Source organism: Carcharhinus amblyrhynchos, chromosome 13 (assembly GCF_965287045.1).
Source record: "Carcharhinus amblyrhynchos chromosome 13, sCarAmb.v2.hapA, whole genome shotgun sequence".
NCBI lineage: Eukaryota > Metazoa > Chordata > Chondrichthyes > Carcharhiniformes > Carcharhinidae > Carcharhinus > Carcharhinus amblyrhynchos.
In genome coordinates, this window is record NC_137336.1 from 26098405 (window position 1) to 26121162 (window position 22758).

The window sequence follows — 22758 nt, forward strand, 5'->3', positions numbered from 1 at the left end:
GATCTTTTTGTACAAGGCAGAGAGAGCTCTTGCATTTCACACCAAAGAATTCTGAACACTAGGGACGGACTGTTTGGACTTGTCTCTTGCATCAAAAATTTGCCTTGCATTAGAGAAGGGCACACAGATCAAGATGTCCTTTGTCACTTCTCAATATGTTCCTGGAGTATACAGGCTGAAGTGGTGAACTCACACTTTAAATCCACCATCAATAAAATATTATCTACCAAAGTTAGCGCCACAAGTTTCACGGAAATGGCTGGAACATATTCCCCAGTCATCTTAATAATGCATTCCAACATGTTGCTGAAAGCTTTGAACAAGCGATTGTTGAGTGTTGCTCCACTTCAAGGAAGAACAGTTCCATAGTGCTTTACCATGTCTCAAACATCCTAAGAAGCTTCGCCAGTAATGAACTAAGTGTAGTCACTTTTGTTACTTAACACCTTATTCTTTCATACACCTTAGATCTGGTTAAAATACAAAACTTGGGGATGTATTCCTTTGCCCTTTAGCTTCTCAGGAGTTGTGGAAATCCCTACGTAGAAAATCAATAAAGACCATGTAAAGTAAGATTTGCTCATCCCTAATAATCACAATTAAGGCTATAACCTTCCCTATGTATTTTGAACAGGAATTTTAGCATGTTTGGGTACACCTACTGAACACACTTTGTATTCTTCCTTTTAGGCAATGAAAATGAAAACTAGAATTTCTGAGACAAATCGTGTTCTGGGCAACAGTAGAATCATAGAGGCTTTAAATGAATTCAGGTGAATATTTTGATACTTTTATATACAGTGGAAATATGTCTTTTAAGTCACTTTGTTTAAGAAAGCTTTGCAGATTTTTGGGATCACGTTGTAATTGGCTGTAAAATGACTGGTAATGCTAAAAATTTTTGATTCTTGATTGCCCTCTTCTTTGACCTCTTGACTTCTTATTTTTTGTAAATTGCATGTCTGCTTACTTTAGTCATCTAATGGCAATATACCAGTATGACACACCATGATAATTCATCAAATCAATGTTTTATTTTAGCATGTAGCCAAAACAATCACAGCAGTGCTGAAATATTCCACGTAAGAATGCTTACATTGAAGGTGTAATAGTTCACACCTAGCATGCATAGCAACCCTACATGCAGAAGGAGGCCATTTGGCCCATCGAGTCTGCACCGAACACAATCCCTCCCAGGCCCTATTCTCATAATCCCATATATTTACCCTGCTAATCGCCTTGACACTAGGGTTAATTTAGCATGGCCAATCAACTTAACTTGCACATCTTTGGACTGTGGGAGGAAACCGGAGCACCTGGAGGAAACTCATGCAGACATGGGGAGAATGTGCAAATTCCACACAAACAGTGAGCTGAGGCCAGAACTGAACCCGGATCCCTGGCACTGAGGCAGCAGTGCTAACCACTGTGCCACCACTGTGTTTATCTGCTAAAACAAAAACTGTTATATAGATAAAATGCACACTGTAAATTGTGAAAGACATGATGACGAATTCTGATGTTTTGCCTCGTGGATGCTGGTAAACTGAATCCAATAACGAAATTGCTCAAGCATAATGTTGCTTTTCCCGTGAAGAATTTCTGGGCTATAAAACAGTCGTGTTTTGTTTATTTAAAGTTAATGTCCCCTCTTACACTTTGCATTCTGTACCCCTTTAACAATTTCTTGGATTGCATCTGATTTGCCATCCAGGTCAGCTACTGCCAGGTTTTGTAACTGTCATTTTGTAGTTGCTGATTACATGTCAGGGACCCAGGTTCAATTCCAGCTTCTGGTCACTGTCAGTATGGAGTTTGCACATTCTCTGCATGGGTTTCCTCCCACACTCCAAAGGTTAGCCGTGCTAAATTGCCCCTTAGTGTCAGGAGGATTAGCAGGATAAATATATGGGGTTATGGGGATAAGGCCTGGCTGGGATTGTTGTCAGTGCAGACTGGGTGGGCTGAATAGCCTTCTTCTGCACTGTAGGGATTCTATGATAGAAGCTAAATCAAGTTGGATTTAATGGCTACAGACCAACTATGAACGCAGTCCTTGGGATTTAAAAAAAACATCTTCAGGAAAAATGATCATGACATAGCCATTAGCAGCTTCTGAAGAATTCCTCAGAGGATTCATCATGCATGGACCTTCAATGGAATGTCCTTAAACAGCATTGAATGAGGTACTTAAAAATAAAGTTTATTTATTTGTCACAAGTAAGGCTTATGTTAATACTGCAATGAAGGTACTGTGAAATCCAAGTAGTTGCCACACTCTGGTGCCTGTTCAGGTCAATGCACTTCTTTCAGACTGTGGAAGGAAACCGGAATACCCAGAGGAGACCCATGCAGACACGGGGAGAATGTGCAGACTCTGCACTGACAGTGGCCAGGGCTAGGAATTGAACCCAGGTCTCTGGTGCTGTGAGGCAGCAGTGCTAACCACTGTGATTGAGGGTTCTCAGGGTTTTGTCCTTCAGTCAGAGGTTACCTTACCACTGTCACAGCCTACTGAGGTCCCACATGTCTGTTATTACCTTGACTATAAATAGCATGACCAGGAATGAATTGCTGCAATTCTTTACAAGTGCCCACAAGCTTTTTTAACTGGAAAGATTTCTTGTGAGACCTGCATGAGCTGCATTTAGAAGAAAAAAATAATATCTGGGTCTTTTGTTCAGAGGCAGTACCTTGTCATTGGGACAGGCTACTGTAGCAAAAGAGATTTACAGTTAAGTGGCAGATCCTTTCACTTCCTTTAATGCTGTTATGTTATTATGTTTGTCAACGGGAGAAATTTATTATGTGTTTTTCATTTTGAAACAGCTTAAGAGAATTGCAGCAGCTGTGCTGACTTTTTTTTTTCCAGAATATTGTTTTTTGGATAAAAGACTTAAAATGCTTGAGAACCATGTTTCCATTCTACCCGTCACATGTCTGCTGGCCCAGGGCCAGTGGAATTTGATAACTGTCAGGGGAACATATATCAGTTGCAGCTTATATCAGGGACTGTTTTAAGAATAGCAGGTTGTACGCTGCTTGCTATGAAATATGATCAGCTTTCTAAGCACAACAGATACTTCTAATATATTGTATACTTGGGTAATATTAGAAGATATGGTGCAGTAACAGCTCATGTTAACTGACTCCAGGGGTGTTCCACCCTGGAACAAGCTGCCAAAGGAAACAATCAGAGGGCCATCAATAATCACCAAGGCCTATCTTTAGATCATTTTTCATTTTAAAAAAAATTCTGTAATTGGCACGACCATCTCGTGCCTGGTATAGCCAATCATTTAAATGTTGATGGGATGTGATTATTGGTTTGTGATGCCGATTAAAGCAAACGGGTGTGAAGAAGCCTATTTTCCTTTTTATCTTTGTTTTCAGACCGATGGCTAATACGAGGAAACGTAACACGTATTGTTTCATTGACACGCAATTTCTGTATTTTTCAAAGAAAAATTGTTGTGCTTGGTTTCCAAAAAAACTTGACTTTTTTCCCTTTTCCTTCCTTCCTTTCCCCCCCCCCCCCCTTCTCGAAATTAGGACTGTGATATATAATCTTTACACGATGCCAAGGATTGCAGAGCCAGTCTGGTTAACCATGATGTCTGGAACACCTGAGAAAAACCTGCTTTGCCAGCAGTTCATGAAGGAATTTGCTTTACTGATGGACCAAACATCAAAGAACCAGTTGAGTACTTGAGACTGTTCACAAGCTGGGAAGGAGATGAGTAAAACATGTCCTGGTGAAGCCCTATCAGTTTGAAACATTTCTCCACAGATAGATGCCAGTTGATCCGCTGCGTATTTCCAAAAGTTTTATTTAGAGTTATTTTATGTAATGTTTGCAAAAAAAAAGCAATTGACATCATTAATCCATCAGCTGCTTCAATATTTTTGATGTGGGTATGCCAGCGTTGGACTGGCGTAAACACAGTAAAAAGTCTGACAACACCAGGTTTTAGTCCAACCGATTTATTTGATAATAGACTCACAAGCTTTCGGGTTAGTCCCTTCGTCAGGTGAATGGAGAGTTCTGGCCTCAGACAGAGCATATAAAGCACAGACAGTTTAGAGATTACTGATTAGAATGCGAATCCTTACACCTAACCTGCTGTTCAAGACCTGAAGTGGCTGACAATGTGAGTGGAAGGAGCACTGATCACAGGTTACAGAGATGTGTATTGTCTCCAGACAGTACAGTAAGTGAGGTTTTGCAAACCCAGGCAAGTCACGGGCTTTATAGATAGTGCGACATGAACCCAAGATCCCTGTTGAGACCGTCCTCATGTGTGCGGAACTTGGCTATCAGTCTCTGTTCAGCGACTCTGCGCTGTCATGTGTCGTGAAGGCCGCCCTGTTCCCTTCCTGTTGGCGAACACTTCAGTGGTCACGAGCATTCAGCCTCTGACCTTCGGGTAAGCATTCTCCAAGGCGGCCTTCACGACACACGACAGCGCAGAGTCGCTGAACAGAGACTGATAGCCAAGTTCCGCACACATGAGGACGGTCTCAACAGGGATCTTGGGTTCATGTCGCACTATCTGTAACCCCCGTGACTTGCCTGGATTTGCAAAACCTCACTTACTGTACTGTCTGGAGACAATATACATCTCTGTAACCTGTGATCAGTGCTCCTTCCACTCACATTATCAGCCACTTCAGGTCTTGAACAGCAGGTTCGGCGTAAGGATTCGCATTCTAATCAGTAAACTCTAAACAGTCTGTGCTTTATATGCTCTGTCTGAGGCCAGAACTCTCCATTCACCTGACGAAGGGACTAACCCGAAAGCTTGTGAGTCTATTATCAAATAAATCGGTTGGACTAAAACCTGGTGTTGTCAATATTTTTGGTCAGATTTTATTTCTCTCTCCTGACTTTTGCTTTGCCTCATTATTTATTTGCTTGGAGGAACCTTCAATTTTGCTTTTAAAGCAACCAATGCTTTATCAGTATGCACAAAACAATAGTGGGCAGAAACCCTACTGCACTTCATTATAAAATGGTGCAGTCATGGAGGAAGCACAAAGTGGGGGCCAGATAATTCTCAGCAGGCAAAGAGGCTGCAGTCCAATGCCCCTTGTGCACCATCCAGTGGTGAAGTGTAGAATTGCACTTACAAAGGCCCAAGAGTTAATCACTTGCCTATTTCCCCTTTTCGACCAAAGGATAAAGCAGGAAAATTCATGAGAGAGAAAGTAAAAATCTTAACTGTTCTCTCTTTAGCTCAAAAGAGAAGATTCTTGTTTTGTTGCCAACACAACCCCCATGGGTATTTTGCCTTTTATATACCTGACGAGAGTTAGAAGCATCCTTGCGCTTGTCTCCTTTTCTGGCTGCAAGGAGGCAAAAGAGAAGAAAAACAAACATTTTAATTTTCACTTGCTCACCCCTTGCTATGAAAGTGCCCTGGATTCCTCAGAGCCAGCTAGGTTTGCAGACTCATCACAGGGTTCACAAGAATAATTCCAGGGGTGAGGAACTTCAGTTCTGAAGATAGACTTAAAAATTGGGACTGTTACACTTGGACAAAAGAAAGCTGAGAGGAGACTTGATAGAGGTACTCATGAGAAGGAGCGGGCAAGATTTCAAATAATAGATAAAAGAAGCGAAAGTGACGCGAGGGATAGCTTCTTCACATGGCAAGTGGTTAAGGTCTAGAATGCAATGCCTGGGATTGTGGTAGAGGCAGATTCAACTGAAGCATTCTGAAGGAAATCGAACCATTTTCTGGAAAGGTGGAATGTGCAAGGTTGCAGGGAGAAGAGGGAAAATGGCACTGAGTGAATAGCTTGTTTGGAGAATCAGCGCAGATATGATGCAGAATGGACTCCTGTGCTAACAATTCTGAGATATGTAAGGATTAATTTGAATCTTCTGGTGTTTATTATCGATGCCCAGAAGTACAGTTCTGTAATAAACATGAATGATTATTCTCTTTGCTTCATTGTGTTATGTATCAACTGATTTTTGCTAACTTGATGATGACCGCAATTCCCCTCTCCTCTCTCGTCTACCCACCCTGTCCCCCTTGCCATCTTTTGGGTTAAAAGAGAGGAAGAACTTGATTTCCAGCACCTGGAAAGGTGACCTCTTTTCAAGATAGAGGCTTCCAACAACCCAGAAAGAAGTCTTCCTTCTTGTTGGTGAGCACACGGACTTCTTCATGTGGGAGTGACTCCTTGGAGAGTTGGTTTTCAAACTAGAGTGCGTGACAGGATCCCAGGTGGTCCATAAAGTCTTCAGATTGATGTTTGTCTGGGTGAACATTACATGCTGATAATTCAAATATTTTGTTTCTGTAATTGGTGATTTAGTGTCACTATGCAAGAATTAAAATTTCTTCCTTGATCTGTCAATTTAATTTGCACAGCTGACCCTGTTTTTGCAGATATTTGAGCAGAAAGTTGACTTCATTTGTGTGACGTGGGTGTTGCTGTCAAGGCCACTGTTTTCTATCCATCCCTAATTGCCCTTGAGAAGGTGGTAATGAGTGCCCTTCTTCAACTGCTGCTGTTTATGTAGTGAAGGTGCTCTCATATTTCTGTTTAGGAAGGTAGTTCCAGGATTTTGACCCATAACTCAGGTACAGGAATACATTTCCAATTCATAATGGTCTGCCAGAATCACCAGGGAGGTGATTCAGTGCACTTGGTCCTTGCTAGAGGTCACATGTGGAAGTTGCTATTAAAGAAGCCTTGGAGTGTTGCTGCATTGCATCTTGAAGATAGTAAACACAGCAGCCAAACTGTTGTTGGTAGCATGTGGATCAGTCAGACAGATAGCTTTGTCCTGAATGTTAAGCTTCTTGTATAAGTGCAGCTTTGAAAACAGGCAGGTGAAGAGCATTCCATCACACTCCTGACTTGTACATTGCAAATGGTGGAAAGGCTTTCGGAGTCAGGAGATGTGTCTCTCGTGACCCATTAGCTGCAGAATTTTATGTGGCTGGCACAGTTATGTTTCTGATCCACAGTGACTAAGAATGATGTGGGATTCTACAAATGCTGTTGCATATTGAGGGATGATTGTTAAACTCTTTGTTCTTTGCGATGGTCATTGACAGACCTTGTGTGGCATAAATCTTTGTGATTTTTGAGCCCATGCCCAGGTGTTGTTCAGATCTTGCTGGTCACAGACTGTTTCAATCCCTCAGAAGTTGATTAGCAGGAACACTACAATCACCACCAAATGTTCCCATGCCTGGCCTTATGTTGAAGGAAAGATCGTTGACAAAGCAGCTGAAGATGGTTGTGCCTCGGACACTACCTTGAGGAACTTGTGCAAGTAACAATGTCTAGGGCTTGAGATGATTAGACTCGAACAACCAGAACTATTTCCTGTTGCGCTAGATATGAATTCAGCTAATGGAGAGCTTTCTCCCAATTCTCACTGATTTCAATTTTGCTATGATGCCTTGATGCCCCACTTGATGCTCCCTGATGTCGCAGGCAGTTGCTTTCACCACACCCCTGAAATTAAATGATCTTGTCTACGTTTGGACCAAGACTGTAATTGAATCAGGAGCCAAGTGGTCCATTGGAACCAAAACCTGAGCATTGGTGAGTTCAGTGTTGCTTGATAATACTGTTGGCAGTCCTTTCCATCACTCTGTCGGTGATAAGTTTTTAAAGTTTATTTATTAGTGTCACAAGTAGGTTGACATTAACACCGCAATGAAATGACTGTGCAAATCCCCTAGTTGCCACTCTAGCACCTGTTTAGATACACTGAAGGAGAATTTCGCATGGCCAGTGCACCTAACCAGCACGTCTTTCAAATTATGGGAGGAAACCCACGCAGGCACGGAGAACGTACAGGCGCCACACAGACAGTGACTCGACCTGGGTCCATCCAGAAAGTTTACTCGACTAATTCCTGGAATTAAAGGCACATCATACGAAGAAAGAGGGAACAGATTGGGCCTACCTCCATTGGAGTTTAGGAGAATGAAAAGTGGTCTTACTGAAACATACAAAATCCTGAGGGGGCTTGATAGGGTAGATAACTGGAGGATCTTTCCACTAGGCGGGGAGACTAGAACTAAGCTACACAACTTAAGAATAAGAAGTCTCCCTTTTAAGGCAGAGATGAGGGTAAATTCTTTCTCTGAGGATCGTTAGTTCCTTCCCAGGAAGCACTGGGAGCTGAATTAATTTGAGGCTATTTTGGATAGATTTTTGATAGACAAGGAAGTTGAAAGTTGTGGGGAATAGTCAGGAAAGTCGAGTTGAGATCCACAGCTGGATCAGCCATGATTTTATTGAATGGCAAGCAAGTTCAAAGGGCCAAATGACTTCCTTTTACTCCGAAGTCCAATGTTCTTTCAATCCTATGTACTGATGGAATAACGATTAGTTAGATTGAATTTCTTCTGCTTTTTGTGTACAGGACATACCTTGTCAATTTGCCACTTTGCCAGGAAGATTCCAGTGTTGTAATTGTGCCTGAACAGCTTGGCCTGAGGCACAACCAGCTCTGAAACGTACTTTCAACACTGACATTGGGATGTTGTCGGGACCAATATCCTTTAATGTAACTATGTGCCTTTGGCCATTTCTTGATATCACCTGAAGTGAAGCAAATTGCCTGGATTTAAGTCAAAAGGCCTCCTCTGTGCTTTAAATGAGTCAATGTAAATTGCTCTGACTGGTATCTGTGATGCTGGGGGCCTTGGGTTCGCCAAGGTGGGCCACCATTTGACAGTGGCTGAAGATGCTTTGTCTTTTCATTCATGTACTCTGGATTCTTCTACCATTTGAGGATGGGGGTGTTAATGGAGATAATGACTCCTGTTGTTTGTTTCAGTTATCCCATCACTATTCATGATTAGGTGTGACATGACTGCAGATCTTTGATTTGATCTGCTAGTTGTGGGTTGCTTAGCTCTGTCTAGAGGCATGCTGCTTCTGCTGTTTACATGCATGTCCTGTATTGTGTCTTCATTAGGTTGGCAGCTCATGTTTAAATATGCTTGCTGCTGCTTCTAGCATACTTGTCTATGGTCCTCATTGAACAAGGCGATGATCCCCTGGCTTGCTGGTGATGAAAGAATGAAGGGCGTTCCAGACCATGTGGTGACAGATTATGGTTGAATACAATTCTGCTGATGCCATCTCATGGATGCCCAGTTTTGATTTGCTCAGTGTGTTCTGCGTTTATCTCAGCACAACGGAATACGTTGTCACAAAGCGCAATGGAAGGTATCCTGAATGTGAATACGGGACCTTATCTCCATAAGGACCCTGCTGAGGTCATTCCTAACAATGCTGTCATGGACAGATGCAGCTGTGGCTGAGGCCAAGGAGGTACTTCCCTCTTGATGTTCTCACTGTCACAGGCCAAGTCTGGCAGATGCATCCTTTGAGTCAAGCAACTAAGTCAATAATGGTGCACTAGGCCACCCCTCTCCTCGCCCAGAACACTGTGATTTTGTCACCTTCAGTGCTTCCTCCAAGTGGTATTCAACATGAAGGAGCATTGATTTTATTTGCTGTGAGATTGCAATAGGTGTTAATTATTAGGGTATCTCCTTGCAAATTTTGCGTGATGCCATGAGACTTCATGAGGCCTGGAGTCAGTGGTAAGGAATATCAGAGCCACTCGCTCCAGACTGCATAACATTGTGCCACTGCCACTTCTAGTGAATCTTACCAGTGAAACAGGACATACGCAGGGATGTTCTGAAAGTGTCCATGGTGTTGATTGAAAGGTGTGATTCTGAAAGTGTGGCTGTCAGACTGATTAATCTATTGGGCAGCTTTCCTAATGCTGGCACAGATCTGTGGATGACATTGATGAAGCTGGGTGTGGCCTTGTCTTGTCTGAATCCGTTGCCTTGGTTGAGACAGGTGGTCCACCTTTTTTTATTATAGTTTTCTTGTAGTAGTTTGACCTGAGTGGCTTGCTCAACAGCGTGCAAGTAATTATAGGTGATCTTGAGACCGTAGTGCCCTTGAGTAAAATGGGGAACTTGGTGAATTGGGGTTTGAACTTCCTGTCTCCTGCTGATGTAATGCCATCATTTGTTCCTCAGGTGTGCCATACCTCCTTGCTCCAAGACAAAAAATGTACTGACCCCACTTTGAAGTAGAATTGATGAATGTGATTTGTCCGAATTGCTCAAATGTTTATCTTGTCTTTAACCAGGTTTCTGCCAGCCCTCATTACTGCTGTCCTCACGAATCATCTTGCCTGGGTCCCAACAGTAATGCCCAATGGTCAGCCACCTATTAAGATTTTCTTGGAAAAACATTCCTCTCGAAGTGTGGATATGCTATCAAAATCAAACCCATATAACCCGCTTTGGGCCCAGTTAGGTAAGTCCTGCTCCATAAAGTATATCTGCAAATGTAGTGTAATTGGGGGATGTGAGTAAATTGGGCTTGAGTTTGCATTTCCACTAGTTAATTCAACATTATAAATACTTAGTTTAATGTAGTGCCTATCACAACTGCAGGATGTTTCAAAGTGCATATACAGTCAATTAAATACTTCTTAAGATGTATTGACTTGACAGTGTAGCTAAGGGGTTGTAATGTGGCAAACAAATGTTGTAACACAATGCAGCCTGGGTGACGTTACTGAGCCAGCGCTAAAGATCAGGGGATTTATGCACAAGTTAAGACCATTTTGTGCTCAGGATCTCTGCAATATTTTCTGTTGGTTCAAGATATTGGCTTCTGCAAAGCTCAGCGCTCAGTCCTCACTAATTACAGTTTAAATCAATAACAAACGTAACAAATCCAACTTTGGTGACAATACAAATTTAGGTTGGACAGTAAGCTGTGAGGAGCACACAGTCTGCAAAGAGACATAGGCAGGTGAAGTGATTGGGCAAGCAAGTGGCGAATGATGTATGATGTGGGGAATTATGAAGTTATCCATTTGATAGGTAGAATGGAAAAGCAAAATTTTTTTTAAAAACGTTTAGTAGGAGGCAATAAATATTGTTACACAGGCATTTAGGTGTCCTAGTACACACATCACAGAAATATAAACATGCAAGTACAGGAAACAATTCTGAAGGTAAATGCAATGTTAGTTAGGCTTTAATGGAGAGGGGTTGGAATATGACCATAAAGAATTCTTAACATTTATCTTGGATTTGGTGAGACCCTCTGACAATACTGTTTTGATCTCCTTACCTAAAGAATGATATACTTGCCTTGGAGGTGGTTCAGCAAAGCTTCACTATGATTCTTGAGGGGGGGTTGTTGTTGTTTGAGGATAGAGCAAGTAGAATGGATTTATGTTCTCTGGAATTTAGAAGGATGTGAGCTAATCTCTTTAAATTCTTAGAAGGCTTGACTGGAAGGAGCTTCTTGGGTGCAGAGAAGCTCTTCCCTGTGGCTGGAGACTCTTGTAATCATGGGGTAAGAGGTTTAGGAGAGAGGACATTCTCTCCAAGCTACACAGCAATGCAGTAGCCTGTGAGTTCCCACATAAACTACGAACAAGTCATCCCCTTGTAAGTTAAAACTCAAAATTATTTAAACTACCCATGCGCTTAAACAAATTGGTCATAGGCTAAAAATATTAGAGGTTAGACATGAAATAAAAACAGAAAATGCTACTTAAACCTGAGGCTTGGCAGCATCTGTGGACAGCAAAACAGTTAAAGTTTGAATCCATATGACCCTTCTACAGAACAGAGTTGGACATAATTATCCATATAAGACTAGGATGGGAAATGCCTTTGCTGAGGATTGTGAGTCATTGGAATTCTCTACCCCAGAGGTCTCTGCTCAGTTTTTTAGTAGATTCAAGAATTAAATTGTTAAGATTGATGGTGTGAAGGAAAATGTGGAAATGAAAATAGGATGGGGAAGAGAAGTTGAGCTCAAAGATCAGCCAAGATCTTGCTGAACTGAGTTGTGAAGCAAACACGAAGGGTCCTACATCCTCTACCATCTCCTATTTCTAACAATATTAACGTAATTCACCCAAATCAGGCCTTGTTTATAAAACTGCAACAACTCCAGCTGAAATTGTGAGATTCTGTGAATTACGTTGACTCAAAGTTTCTTCAAATTGACTCCATTTTCTGAGATATGTTGACAGTAAAGAGCACATTTTAAAAGCTTTTCCAAATAAATAGCATATTTAATGTACTAAGAAACTGATTATATAATGAAACAATTAAATGGTTCAATAATTAAATTGTTTTCAGTGATTTTTTTTAATCAGCTTGCTCACTGGTGGAGGACTGGACACACTATTAACAATGTTTATTTTTGAGTGAGATTATTTCCAGTTATATTAATAAAACTGCACCAGTTTACTGCCTTATTATTTTAATTGAAAGACAAGGGTTTTGTTCTATTGCACAGGTCTGTGCAAAGTTTGATGGTTATGATTATGAAAATGTATTTTCACAAGAAGTTGAAATGTGCTGTCTAACCAGTGCAGTTCTGGGCAGATTTTGGCTGCCGTTTTCTGATTTACAATAAAAGTGGAAACTCTAAACCATTATCTTTTTTAAAGAATGAATAGTCAAATATAAAATTGGAAACATGAGTTGTTAATACCCCAATGTGGCTACTTCTCCATTTCTATGATCTGTGTGGCTGCTTCACTTTTTTCTTCACACCTCATGATGAAAGGATTTTCAATTTTATTGAATAGTTCTCATCATCCAGCCATTATCAAGGATGTCATGGAACATAAAATGCCTTTACTTAATTTAACAATACTGAAATTAGATTATGAGCTAGTAAATAATATTTAATGTGCATCTTTAATTGCTAAAATTTATTGATGTAATGCCTCTGACTTAATTGTGAAGCCCTTGCCATCGAAAGAAGATTCTGGTTGTATCTCATTGCATGTTAACTACTTAATTAGCCCATTATTTATATAATTCTAGTTTTGATCATTGACCATAAAATTAAGTTGTATACATATGGATAATATTTTGCAATTGGTCTCAGTCCTGGTTTGAATTAATTGTTGTATATGCGTTATGTTATACACGAGAGTTGCCCTCAGTAGAAACTAACTGGAGTTTTGTTTTTTTTTAAAGCCTTTTTTTCCTTTGATGTACCAGTGTTTCTTTGAATTGTGACCTAAATACACAAATGAACCTTACAAAGATATTTTAACAGTATTGAAGAGGGAATAATTGCTACGAGCATAAACTTCCATCCACTCCTGGGACTTGGATGCAAATAGGTCAGGTTGGGATGAAATTTCTGCTCGTGGTAAACCCCTGTCAAATAGGATTGATAAATCTTGTGCTTCATAACCTTGCATTCATAGAGCAAAAGTGTCCATAATTTGGCACTTAATTATTCAATCTGTTGGAGTTCTACTTGACTGGAGACTATAAGGAGAAAAGGAAAATTCATAGTGGTGTAATGGGGATATTTGAATACAGGTTGGAAGAGGAAAATTGGATTATTGAAAAGCAAAGCAAATTTTACCTCGCATCTGGCTCACAGTAAACCTAAGGGCCCTGTGCTTGAAGTGGAAAAATAAAGCTTAGTTTTCAGACATTGAAATTTATTTATCCCAAATAAAACATCTGCTCCATTACTTGTCTCCCCCGCCCACTCTTCCAAAATAACTTCTTGTCAAAAATGTCCTTCTGATTTTAATTATTTATTTTTCTGATAGTTGATCTACATGGTGCTATAGGATCTCCAGTAAGATTAGCCCGGACAGTGGTAATTGGTAAACGACAGGAATTGGTTCAGCGACTCCTTCATTTCCTCACGTACTTCATCCGGTGCTCTGAGCTGCAGGAAACCCAGCTGGTGGTGGAAGGCGATGGTGAAGCTGAAGTGAATGAATCAGTAATGACCACATCCCTGGAGAAAGGAGAGGTGGAAGAGTCGGAATATGTTGTGGTTACGCTGCACAGGAATAAAAGTTCATTCTTTCCAACCATATTGCAAAATCAGAACTCCTTCTCGCGGGACAGTGCTGCAAGTGTCTGTCGGAGTGAGAAGTGTCCACTTCACCCAGCTAAAGACCAGAATGATGTCACCAGGCAAGAAGAATTCATGCGATGTCACAGGAAGTTTTGGAAAACCAACAGCAGTCTGAGTAGTTATAGCACAAACCTTGCAGCTCTCAGCGGAGAAGATACCATCAGGCAGTACAAGGAAAGCACAAGCTGCCTTCAGAAAGCTAAGACTGAAACAGTGCTGTCTGTCAAATCTGCTATTGTAGAGCCGGTGATCGAGAAACTGCCTCCTGATAAACAGCTGTCTGCTTCTGTACCCTGTAGTGCAAATCATCTCCATAACAACAGTCTGAATGCAATGCAAAAAGTCACTTTTCAGATTGGCTTCTCACTGTCGCCTGACTCTGATACAGAAGCCAAGAGAAATGAGGTCCAGGAGGCACTACAGAAAGGTATTGAGGAGCTGAAAAGAACACAAACAGACGAGGCTCTGCCTATAACTCTGGACCAAAGCAAAACTAATAGGATAGAGGATCCATTATCCAATACACACAGTTATAAATGGAAGTCTACACATGAAGGAAGCATGAGCCTTTTTGATGAGTATTTTACTGAGGATAATTTAATAGAAACAAAGACTATCGATGATCTTCCTAAAGAAGATCAGCAAAACGTTGGGCAACCAGTTATTTCAAAAATAGGACCTAGCGTTCAGGATAATGAACAGCAACGTGACTTGAGTGTGAACAATTGCATGTGCACTTGTAAGGTGTATGGAATGGATTTAGATTCACATATACTCAGTTCTGCTGAGCAGGACTGTAGAGACAAGGTCTCTATTGATGACCCCTGTGGGGAAGTAGACCGTCTTCAGAAAAAAGCACCTTTTGGAGTTGAATGGGACATCCCCCGAAACGAGAGCTCAGACAGTGCTTTGGGTGACAGTGAGAACGAAGATGCAACTCACGAGTTGTCCAGACATAGTTACTACAGCACAGAGCAGGATGACTGGCCGGAACAGATGGAGCTACCTTTCCCAGGGTAAGGACACAATATTTCTGTTACGTTTAGTAAGAAAATCTTGCAGTAAATTTAGGGATACATGTTTTGTGGCATGTGGGCAATATAGAGCCGTGTAGACAAATCAGATTTGTCGATCTTTAACTTCAGCTTGGTTTGCCTCGAAGAGAATTTGGAATCAGCAAAGATGCTGGAGGGGATAATTAGCCAGGGATCCTGCTCCTGACTGCCGTTCAGTAACTCCCCTGCTGGAATGTGCACATCTTCTCCACTTTTCAGCATAAAAATGATGGCAGGTGCCAGTGAATGAATCGTGGTATAAATTGCACTGTCTGTGGCTTTTGTTTCATCAGATGTCAGAAACAGGTGAGGTGCAGTCATAGAACAGCTGTGGATGAGTTGAAATACAGAAAAGGATCACTTATTATCAGTGTTAAGCAACATTAAAAACTGAAATGCTACAGCTGCTGGAAAGCTAAGATAAAAACAGAAATGGTGGAAATATGCAGCAGGTCTAGCAGTATCTGTGGAGAGAGAAACATTAATGTTTCAGGTATGTGACCTTTTGGAACTGCTGCCAGTTCAAATGGAAGATCACAGACCTGTAACTTTGTTTCTCCCCACAAATACTGCCGTGTGTGCTAAGTAACACAGTATTGTAGAACGACATCAGCTTATACTTCAATTTTTTTTTGCCTTGAAGTAGAGGCAAATGTACAAACATCCTGTACAGATTTCAAGAGTTGAACACAAGTAATTTTGGTACTTCGAACTATATTCTGCACAACGGGCAGCACGGAGGTTAGCAATGCCGCTTCACAGTGCCAGGGACCCAGGTTCAATTCTGGCCTTTGGTCACTGTCTGTGTAGAGTCTGCACATTCTCCCCGTGTCTGGGTGGGTTCTTCCCTGGTGTTTCCTCCCACAGTCCAAAGACGTGCAGGTTAGGTTGATTGGCTATGCTAAAAATTGCCCCTTAGTGTTGGGACTAGCAGGATAACTACATGGAGTTATGGAGATATGACTGGTGGGATTGTTGTCAATACAGATTCGATGGGCGAATACCCTCCTTGCGCAGTAGGGATTCTAATACAGAAATTTGACATATTCTGTTTGTAGTTTTCCCTTTCCATTTCCAAGTGCTAGTTCCCACCACCAACTCAGATCTTTGCAATTTTATTGAAGTCATGTAATTTGGACAAATGATTCTGGGATTTATTTTGCTGCACTTTAATGGTGAAAAACTTATTCTCTGTGATTCTGAAGTATGAGACATGTAGTGTGCTCTAATTATAGGAAACTCTTAAGTACAGAACTTGGTTTACTTTCTGAAAACAAATGTTTATTGGATATCTCATTGCTCAAAATTCCAGGTGTATCATTTAATATTGGCACAGTGTTCCCCACTACGCTAACTAATTTAGGGACAGAGGAAATGGGAGCAGGAGGAAGCCATTTGACCCCTTGAGCCTGCTCGTAACATTCAGCTAGATCATGGCTAATCCTCTAGCTCAATGCCGTTTTCCCTGTGGTGCAAATCATCTGGATATTAAACACATCAAGAGATACGGAATAGTGTGCCATTTTTCCCACACTATTCTGTCCATATCCCTTGATGTGTTTAATATCCAGAAATGTATCAACCTCGACCTTGAACATTCACAATGACTGAGCTTCCACAGCCCTCTGGAGTAAAGAATTCTAAAAATTCACTACCCTACAGTTGAAGAAATTTCTCCTCAGTTCAGTCTAAGATGGCCTAACCTTTTAGAGTGAGACTGTGTCCTCTGGTCCTAGACTCTTCCCTGGCCAGGGGATACAACCCACTGCTCCTACCCTGTCAAACCCTGTAAGAATTTTGTTTGTTTCGGTGAGATTCCTTCTCATTCTTTAAAACTCTAGAGAGTATAGACCAAACGCTGGAAAATCTCAGCAGGTCTGGCAGCATCTGTAAGGAGAGAAAAGAGCTGACGTTTCGAGTCCAGATGATCCTTTGTCAAAGCTTAAGATTTTCCAGCGTTTTTCTCTTTTTGGTTTCAGATTCCAGCATCCACAGTAATTTGCTTTTATCTTGAGATTATAGGCCCAGTCTGCTCAATTTCCTCATAAGATAATTCCACTGTCCCAGGATCAGCCTGGTGAGTCTTCGTTGCATTGCCTCTAAGACCAAAATTGTATACAATGCTCCAAGGCTCTATACAATTACAACAAGACTTATTTATCCCTGTACTTAAATCCTCTTGAAACTGATCACAAGAGGCAGAGTCGTTCCATATCTTTATTTTTCCTCCTTCACCATTTTGCCCATTTGCTACCCAATTGTTCCCTCCTTTGTTGCTGTGTCCTCTTCCTTACCTTCCTGCCCAGTGTCTGGATTACCCCCTGGCACTGCCTTGCCTGCTTTCCAGAGCCGCCCACTCAGTCTCTGGATTCACTACCGTGATTTTCCTCCTTCCTCTGGCGCCTCCTCCCAGTTTCTTCCTCACCTTGGCTCTAGGGCCAGCTGCACTCCTGAGCACTGGGGGTTGGGATGGTGACGGTGGTCCTGGCCCTTCAGGTGCTGCCAGTTGATTCTGAAGGAGCCTGAGACACCAGTACCCACCGCCTGGTTCACCTGCAAGTTGATCCATAGCACGTTGTAGTTGGCAGCTGACAGTGCCATCTTGATACTGGTCAGCGAGAGGCCACTGCCCCCACAATGTGGCATGGCATGATGGGTACTCCCACTGCCTGCTGCACCTTAAGTGGCAGCAGCAGGTTCCTTCGTGTTCCTGCCACCAGAGGGGTCTTCAAACAGATTGCCCCAGGGACATTTGCGGCAGCACCTTTCCCTCATCTCCCCTCCACCACCGCCGCCTGTGCTTCTTGCCGCAGGGGCCTATTGCATATTTTTACAGCAGAAGTAGATAGATTTCTGCCTAACAAAGAAGTCAAAAGTTTTAGGGATAAGGATGTGGTGTTGAGGCATAATCAGATCAGCCCTGATCTTATTGAATGGTGGAGCAGGCTTGAGGGACCGAATGGTCTATACTTTCTAATTCATTTGTTCATACTAAGGTCAGCAAACCATTTGCCTTCACAATTGCTTTCTGTATATACAGATTAGCTTTCAATGACTCATGAACAGGGACACCGGGTCCCTTTGGACATCAATACTTCCCACCGTCCCATCATTTAAGAAACACAATGTATTTTCGTTTTCTCTTCTAAAATGGATAATTTACTTTTTTCCATATTATTTTCCACCTGCAACATTCTTGCCCACTCCCATTGTGTGCCTAAATGCCCTGGAAGCCTTTGCATGCTCCTCGTAACTCCCATTCCCGTGTTGTCTTAATGTCATCAGCCAAGTTAGAAATATTACATTCGATCCTCAAATTAAATCATTGATATTGATTATGTACTGCTGGAGTCCAAGCAATGATCCTTAGCCCACTAGTGACAACCTGACAATGGCTTTTATTTCCACTCTGTTTTCTGTTTATTAACCAAATGTCAATCTATGCTAGTACATTACCCCCAATCTCATGTGCTTTACTTTTGGATCTTTTCAAAAGCCTTCTGAAAATCCAAGTACACCTACCCACTGGGATTCCCCCTTACCTATTCTGATTGTTACAGTCTCAGAAAATTCCCAACAGGTTTGTCAAGCACGATTTCCCTCTCATTGATCCACGTTTATGAAAATATGGCTGCATGGTGACACAGTGGTTAGCACTGCTGACTCTCAGTGCCAGGGTCCCGGGTTTGAATCCTGGCTTGGGTCACTGTCTGTATGGAGTCTGAACATTCTCCCTGTGTCTGCATGGGTTTCCTCCGGATGCTCTGGTTTCCCCCCACAGTCCAAAGATGTGCAGGTTAGGTGGAGTAGTTATGCTAAATTGCCCCTTAGTGTCAGGGGGGCTAGCTGGGGTAAACATTTGGCATTATGGGGTTAGGGGCTGGGTTGATTGTAGTCGGTGCAGACTCAGTTGGCTGAATAGCCTCCTTCTGCACTGTAGGATTCTATGATTGACTCTACTATTATTTTCAATGAGCCTAGTTATCACATCCTTCATAGTAGATCATTGCATTTCCCTACTACTGATGTCAGGCTAACATGACTGGAGCTCCCTCTTAAAAGTGGTGTTATGTTTGCTGCCTTCCAATCTCTAGAGCCATTCCAGAACCTTTGGAACTTCGTGAGATGGCCACCAATTTATCTGCTATCCCTACAGCCACCTGTTTCAACACTCTGAAATGTGATTCATGAGGCCCAGGAATTTATTAATTTTTAGTCCCATTAATTGCCCCATTCATTTCTCCAGTACTATTTTACTAATACTGATTTCTTTCAGGTTATCATTCTCATTAGTCCCTTGGTTCTCTTGTATTTTGGGGATTTTTTTTGTGTCTTCCTCAGTGAAGACGGACACAAAGTATTTGTTCCATTCCTCTATCATTTCCTTGTTACCCATTTCTAAGTCTCCTGTCTCTGCCTGTAATAGTCAATATTTGTCTTCCGAATCTTTTCCTTTTTACTTAATTATAGAATTTTTACAGTTTTGTTTTATGTTCTCACTATTTTACTTTCATTTCTGTTTTCCCTTGATCAGTTTCATGATCTTCCTTTGCTGAGTTCTAAAATAATCCCAAACTTCTTGCTACTTTTTTGGGCAACTTCATAAGATTCTTCCTTCGATCTAATCTAATACTAGCCATAATTTGATCTCTTTTCCTGTTGGATATTTGTGCCTCAAAGGATATTTGTTGTAAACTGTGTATTGATTGTTAAATGCTATCATTGTCTGTCTACTGTCATACCTTTTAATGTTGTTTCCTAATCCATCACAGCCAATTTACCCCCTGTATCTTCATAGTATCTTTTTTAGATTTAAGACTTGGTTTTGGATTGATCAACATCAGTGTAAAGTTCTGTCATGTTATGGTCACCGTTCCATAAAAGCTCATTTACAACTTGATTATTGTATGATATTAAATGTAAAATAGTTATTCTGAGCAAGGAAATGCACAATGAATGGTAGATGCCAGGAAGTAAAGAGGACCAAAGGGACCTTGGGATGCGTGTTCATAAATCCCTGAAGGCAACAGGACAGATAGATATAGTGGTTAAAAAAAGGCATATGGGATACTTGCCTTTATTAGCCGAGGCACAGAATATAAGAAAAGGAATGGAGTTCTATAAAACGCTTGTTAGACCACTGCTAGAGGACTGTGTGCAGTTCAGGATGCCATGCTATGGGAAGGATGTGATTGCACTGGAGGGGATGCAAAGGAAATTCAGCAGGATGTTGCCAGGGTTGGTGCATTTCAGCTATGAAGAGAGAATGGCTAGGCTGGCATTGTTCTCCGTAGAGCAGCGAAGGCTGAGGGGGACCTGATTGAGGTGTATAAAATTATGAAGGATATAAGTAGGGTAGATAGGAGGAAACATTCCCCCTTTGGTAGAGGTGGAACTCACTGCCTGAAAGGGTGGTAGAGGTGGGTATCCTTGCAATATTAAAAAGCATTTAGATGAGCACTATCACATAAAAGACTGATCCAGTGCTGGAAAATGGGATTAGAATAGATAGGAACATGATGGCTGCCCAGACACAATGGGCCAAAGGACCTCTTTCTTTGCTGTATGACTGAATTCCAAAACCTGGAGTTCAGGTTTCCACAGCTGATGACATGTCCTGCACATATCGTCATCCAGGCCACAGAAAGCATCCACAACCTTTCACGTGATACAAGGTGTGCATTCCACACAGCTCAGCTGTCCTGCCATGCCTTAGCCTTAGACTATTTATTATAAGTTGGAGACTAAAAAGTAGAATTGCTCATCGCTAGCTACTCATAAATCAGCTCCTTCCCATGCCAATGTCACTTTTTATTGCTGATATCATTTTTCAAACTCTGCATGTGCTCCACTGCCACAGGCCACTTTTCATGACTCCCCCAACTTTCCCTCCACCACTCTCCAAATGAGGTCTCTCTCTGCTGCTTTTTATGCCTCACCTAGCTCTTGCTCCATCCTGCTGCCCTCCAAGGTGCAATAAGTAGAAAATATCACCAGTCATTCACCTACCTGCTCCCTTCTCATGTCACGTTTTTATTTTAGTGCATGGATTCTGAGTGGTTCCAGGTTGCTTTCGTTGTTTCTTGAAGTATGTTTAAAATTCTAATAGGTGGTGACAGTGCGTTATGCTGCCAATGTTTTACACACAGTTTCTCTGAATTAGATTGTGTGCCAAACAGAAGATTACACAAAAAGAGGAACTTAATTTGGGGGAGACAAATGTCAGTTCATTAACTGTGGAATTATCCCCTTAACTGTGAAGCGGTTGTCTGACTTTATCTTGTTTCAAAGTTATCTTGCATCAATTATGGGGAGACTGTAGAAATTTCCTTAAAAAACTGGATAAAACTTAATTTGTGATACGTGACACAGTCCGAATCTCTGTGTAAGGATAAGTACATATTAAGTATACCAGAATGTCCAAGTAGAGTGTACAGATACTTGCTGGGGCTGAAAACAAACTATCTTGCTCAGATGGATTGGGCTTTTCCAATTACTTGATTATTAATTGCCAGAGAAGATGGCCAATGTGAGTTGACCTGGTTGCAAATTTTATATATCCCAGAGTTGAAATTTTTACCGCTTTTCCTTGCTCAACTGGAAAAGTGGCGCTTCCCGCCAATGACAATGTGATTCTTTCACATTTGGTCTTAACTGGTCAAAAAGAATCAGACAAGTAAAAGCTTTGGAAAGCTGCAAAATGTTCTAATGTAGTTAAATATAATGTCATTTTCTTTCTCTCTCATAGGTCAAATGTAGTTGAAATAAGCTGCAATAAACCCAGTATGGCAAATTTTGGGAGATCCCTTTTTGGTGGTTATTGCCCTCATTACGTGTCTGACTTTGTTCTGCATGGAACGGGCAGTGACGAGAAGTTGAAGCAGTGCTTGGCATCAGACTTAACGCACGCTGTACAAGTAGGTCACTCATTTTATAATTTGACTCAGTTCATTTCATGAAGTTCATTGCAATTCAGCTACTATGCAAAAGTTAGGCCACTAAGTCAACTGCAGCACACTGTACAATAATAAACTCTCGTGACCATTGACAATTTCTTGGGGGTTGTTTTGGGATTATTTTGAACCTCAGCTTCTATGTTCTCAGTAACTGGAATCAAATCCCATTTTACTCAGGTATTAAGGATATCTCTTGTCCATTATATTTGTCAAACACCTTGACGTTGGCAGTTTATTGATGAAAAAGCTTGATGGAAGAAGTTGTTATTTATTAGAAGAACATTGGAAAATAAAAATATTAGTTTATTTAGGATTTTTTTTAACCTTTTCACACCACCTGCTCTATATGGCTGAGAGCAGGTAATATGTTCCCTAGCCTAGGCCATTGCAGGTCTGCAAGACCGGATTATGGTATTTATTTTAAAAATACAAGACGTTTGATATTTAATACTCCAAATTAGAAGATATATTAACTAACTTGTCACATTCTTTCTGTTCAGCATTCAGTGTTGGATGAACCAATAGCAGAAGCTGTCTGCATTATCGCGGACTTGGATAAGTGGACAGTGCAAGTTGCAAGTAGCCAGAGGCGTGCTACAGACAACAACAAACTTGGCAAAGAAGTACTTGTGTCCAGCCTAGTATCTAACTTGCTTCATTCCACTCAGCAGCTCTACAAGCTAAACCTCTCACCAAACTTTGTGAGTATAATATTGATATGATATGGGGTGGGGCCACTAACTGGAATTCTTCAGACAAACTGTTGCTGATGATTCCTGAAAATAAAACCAATGTGATTGTAA

General features: G+C 41.3%; 1 protein-coding gene across 4 annotated transcripts in view; it reads left to right on the top strand.

The window, feature by feature from the left end:
• The window catches only part of fnip1 (folliculin interacting protein 1), a 104856-nt gene that overhangs the window by 75112 nt on the left and 6986 nt on the right, over positions 1-22758 (top strand). For all 4 annotated transcript variants that reach the window (XM_080201416.1, XM_080201419.1, XM_080201417.1 and 1 more), the window contains 6 exons: positions 691-773; positions 3553-3699; positions 10160-10329; positions 13628-14960; positions 21748-21916; positions 22456-22656. In XM_080201416.1, coding sequence (XP_080057542.1) covers positions 691-773; positions 3553-3699; positions 10160-10329; positions 13628-14960; positions 21748-21916; positions 22456-22656 — 2103 coding nt within the window. The remainder of the gene's footprint in view (positions 1-690; positions 774-3552; positions 3700-10159; positions 10330-13627; positions 14961-21747; positions 21917-22455; positions 22657-22758) is intronic.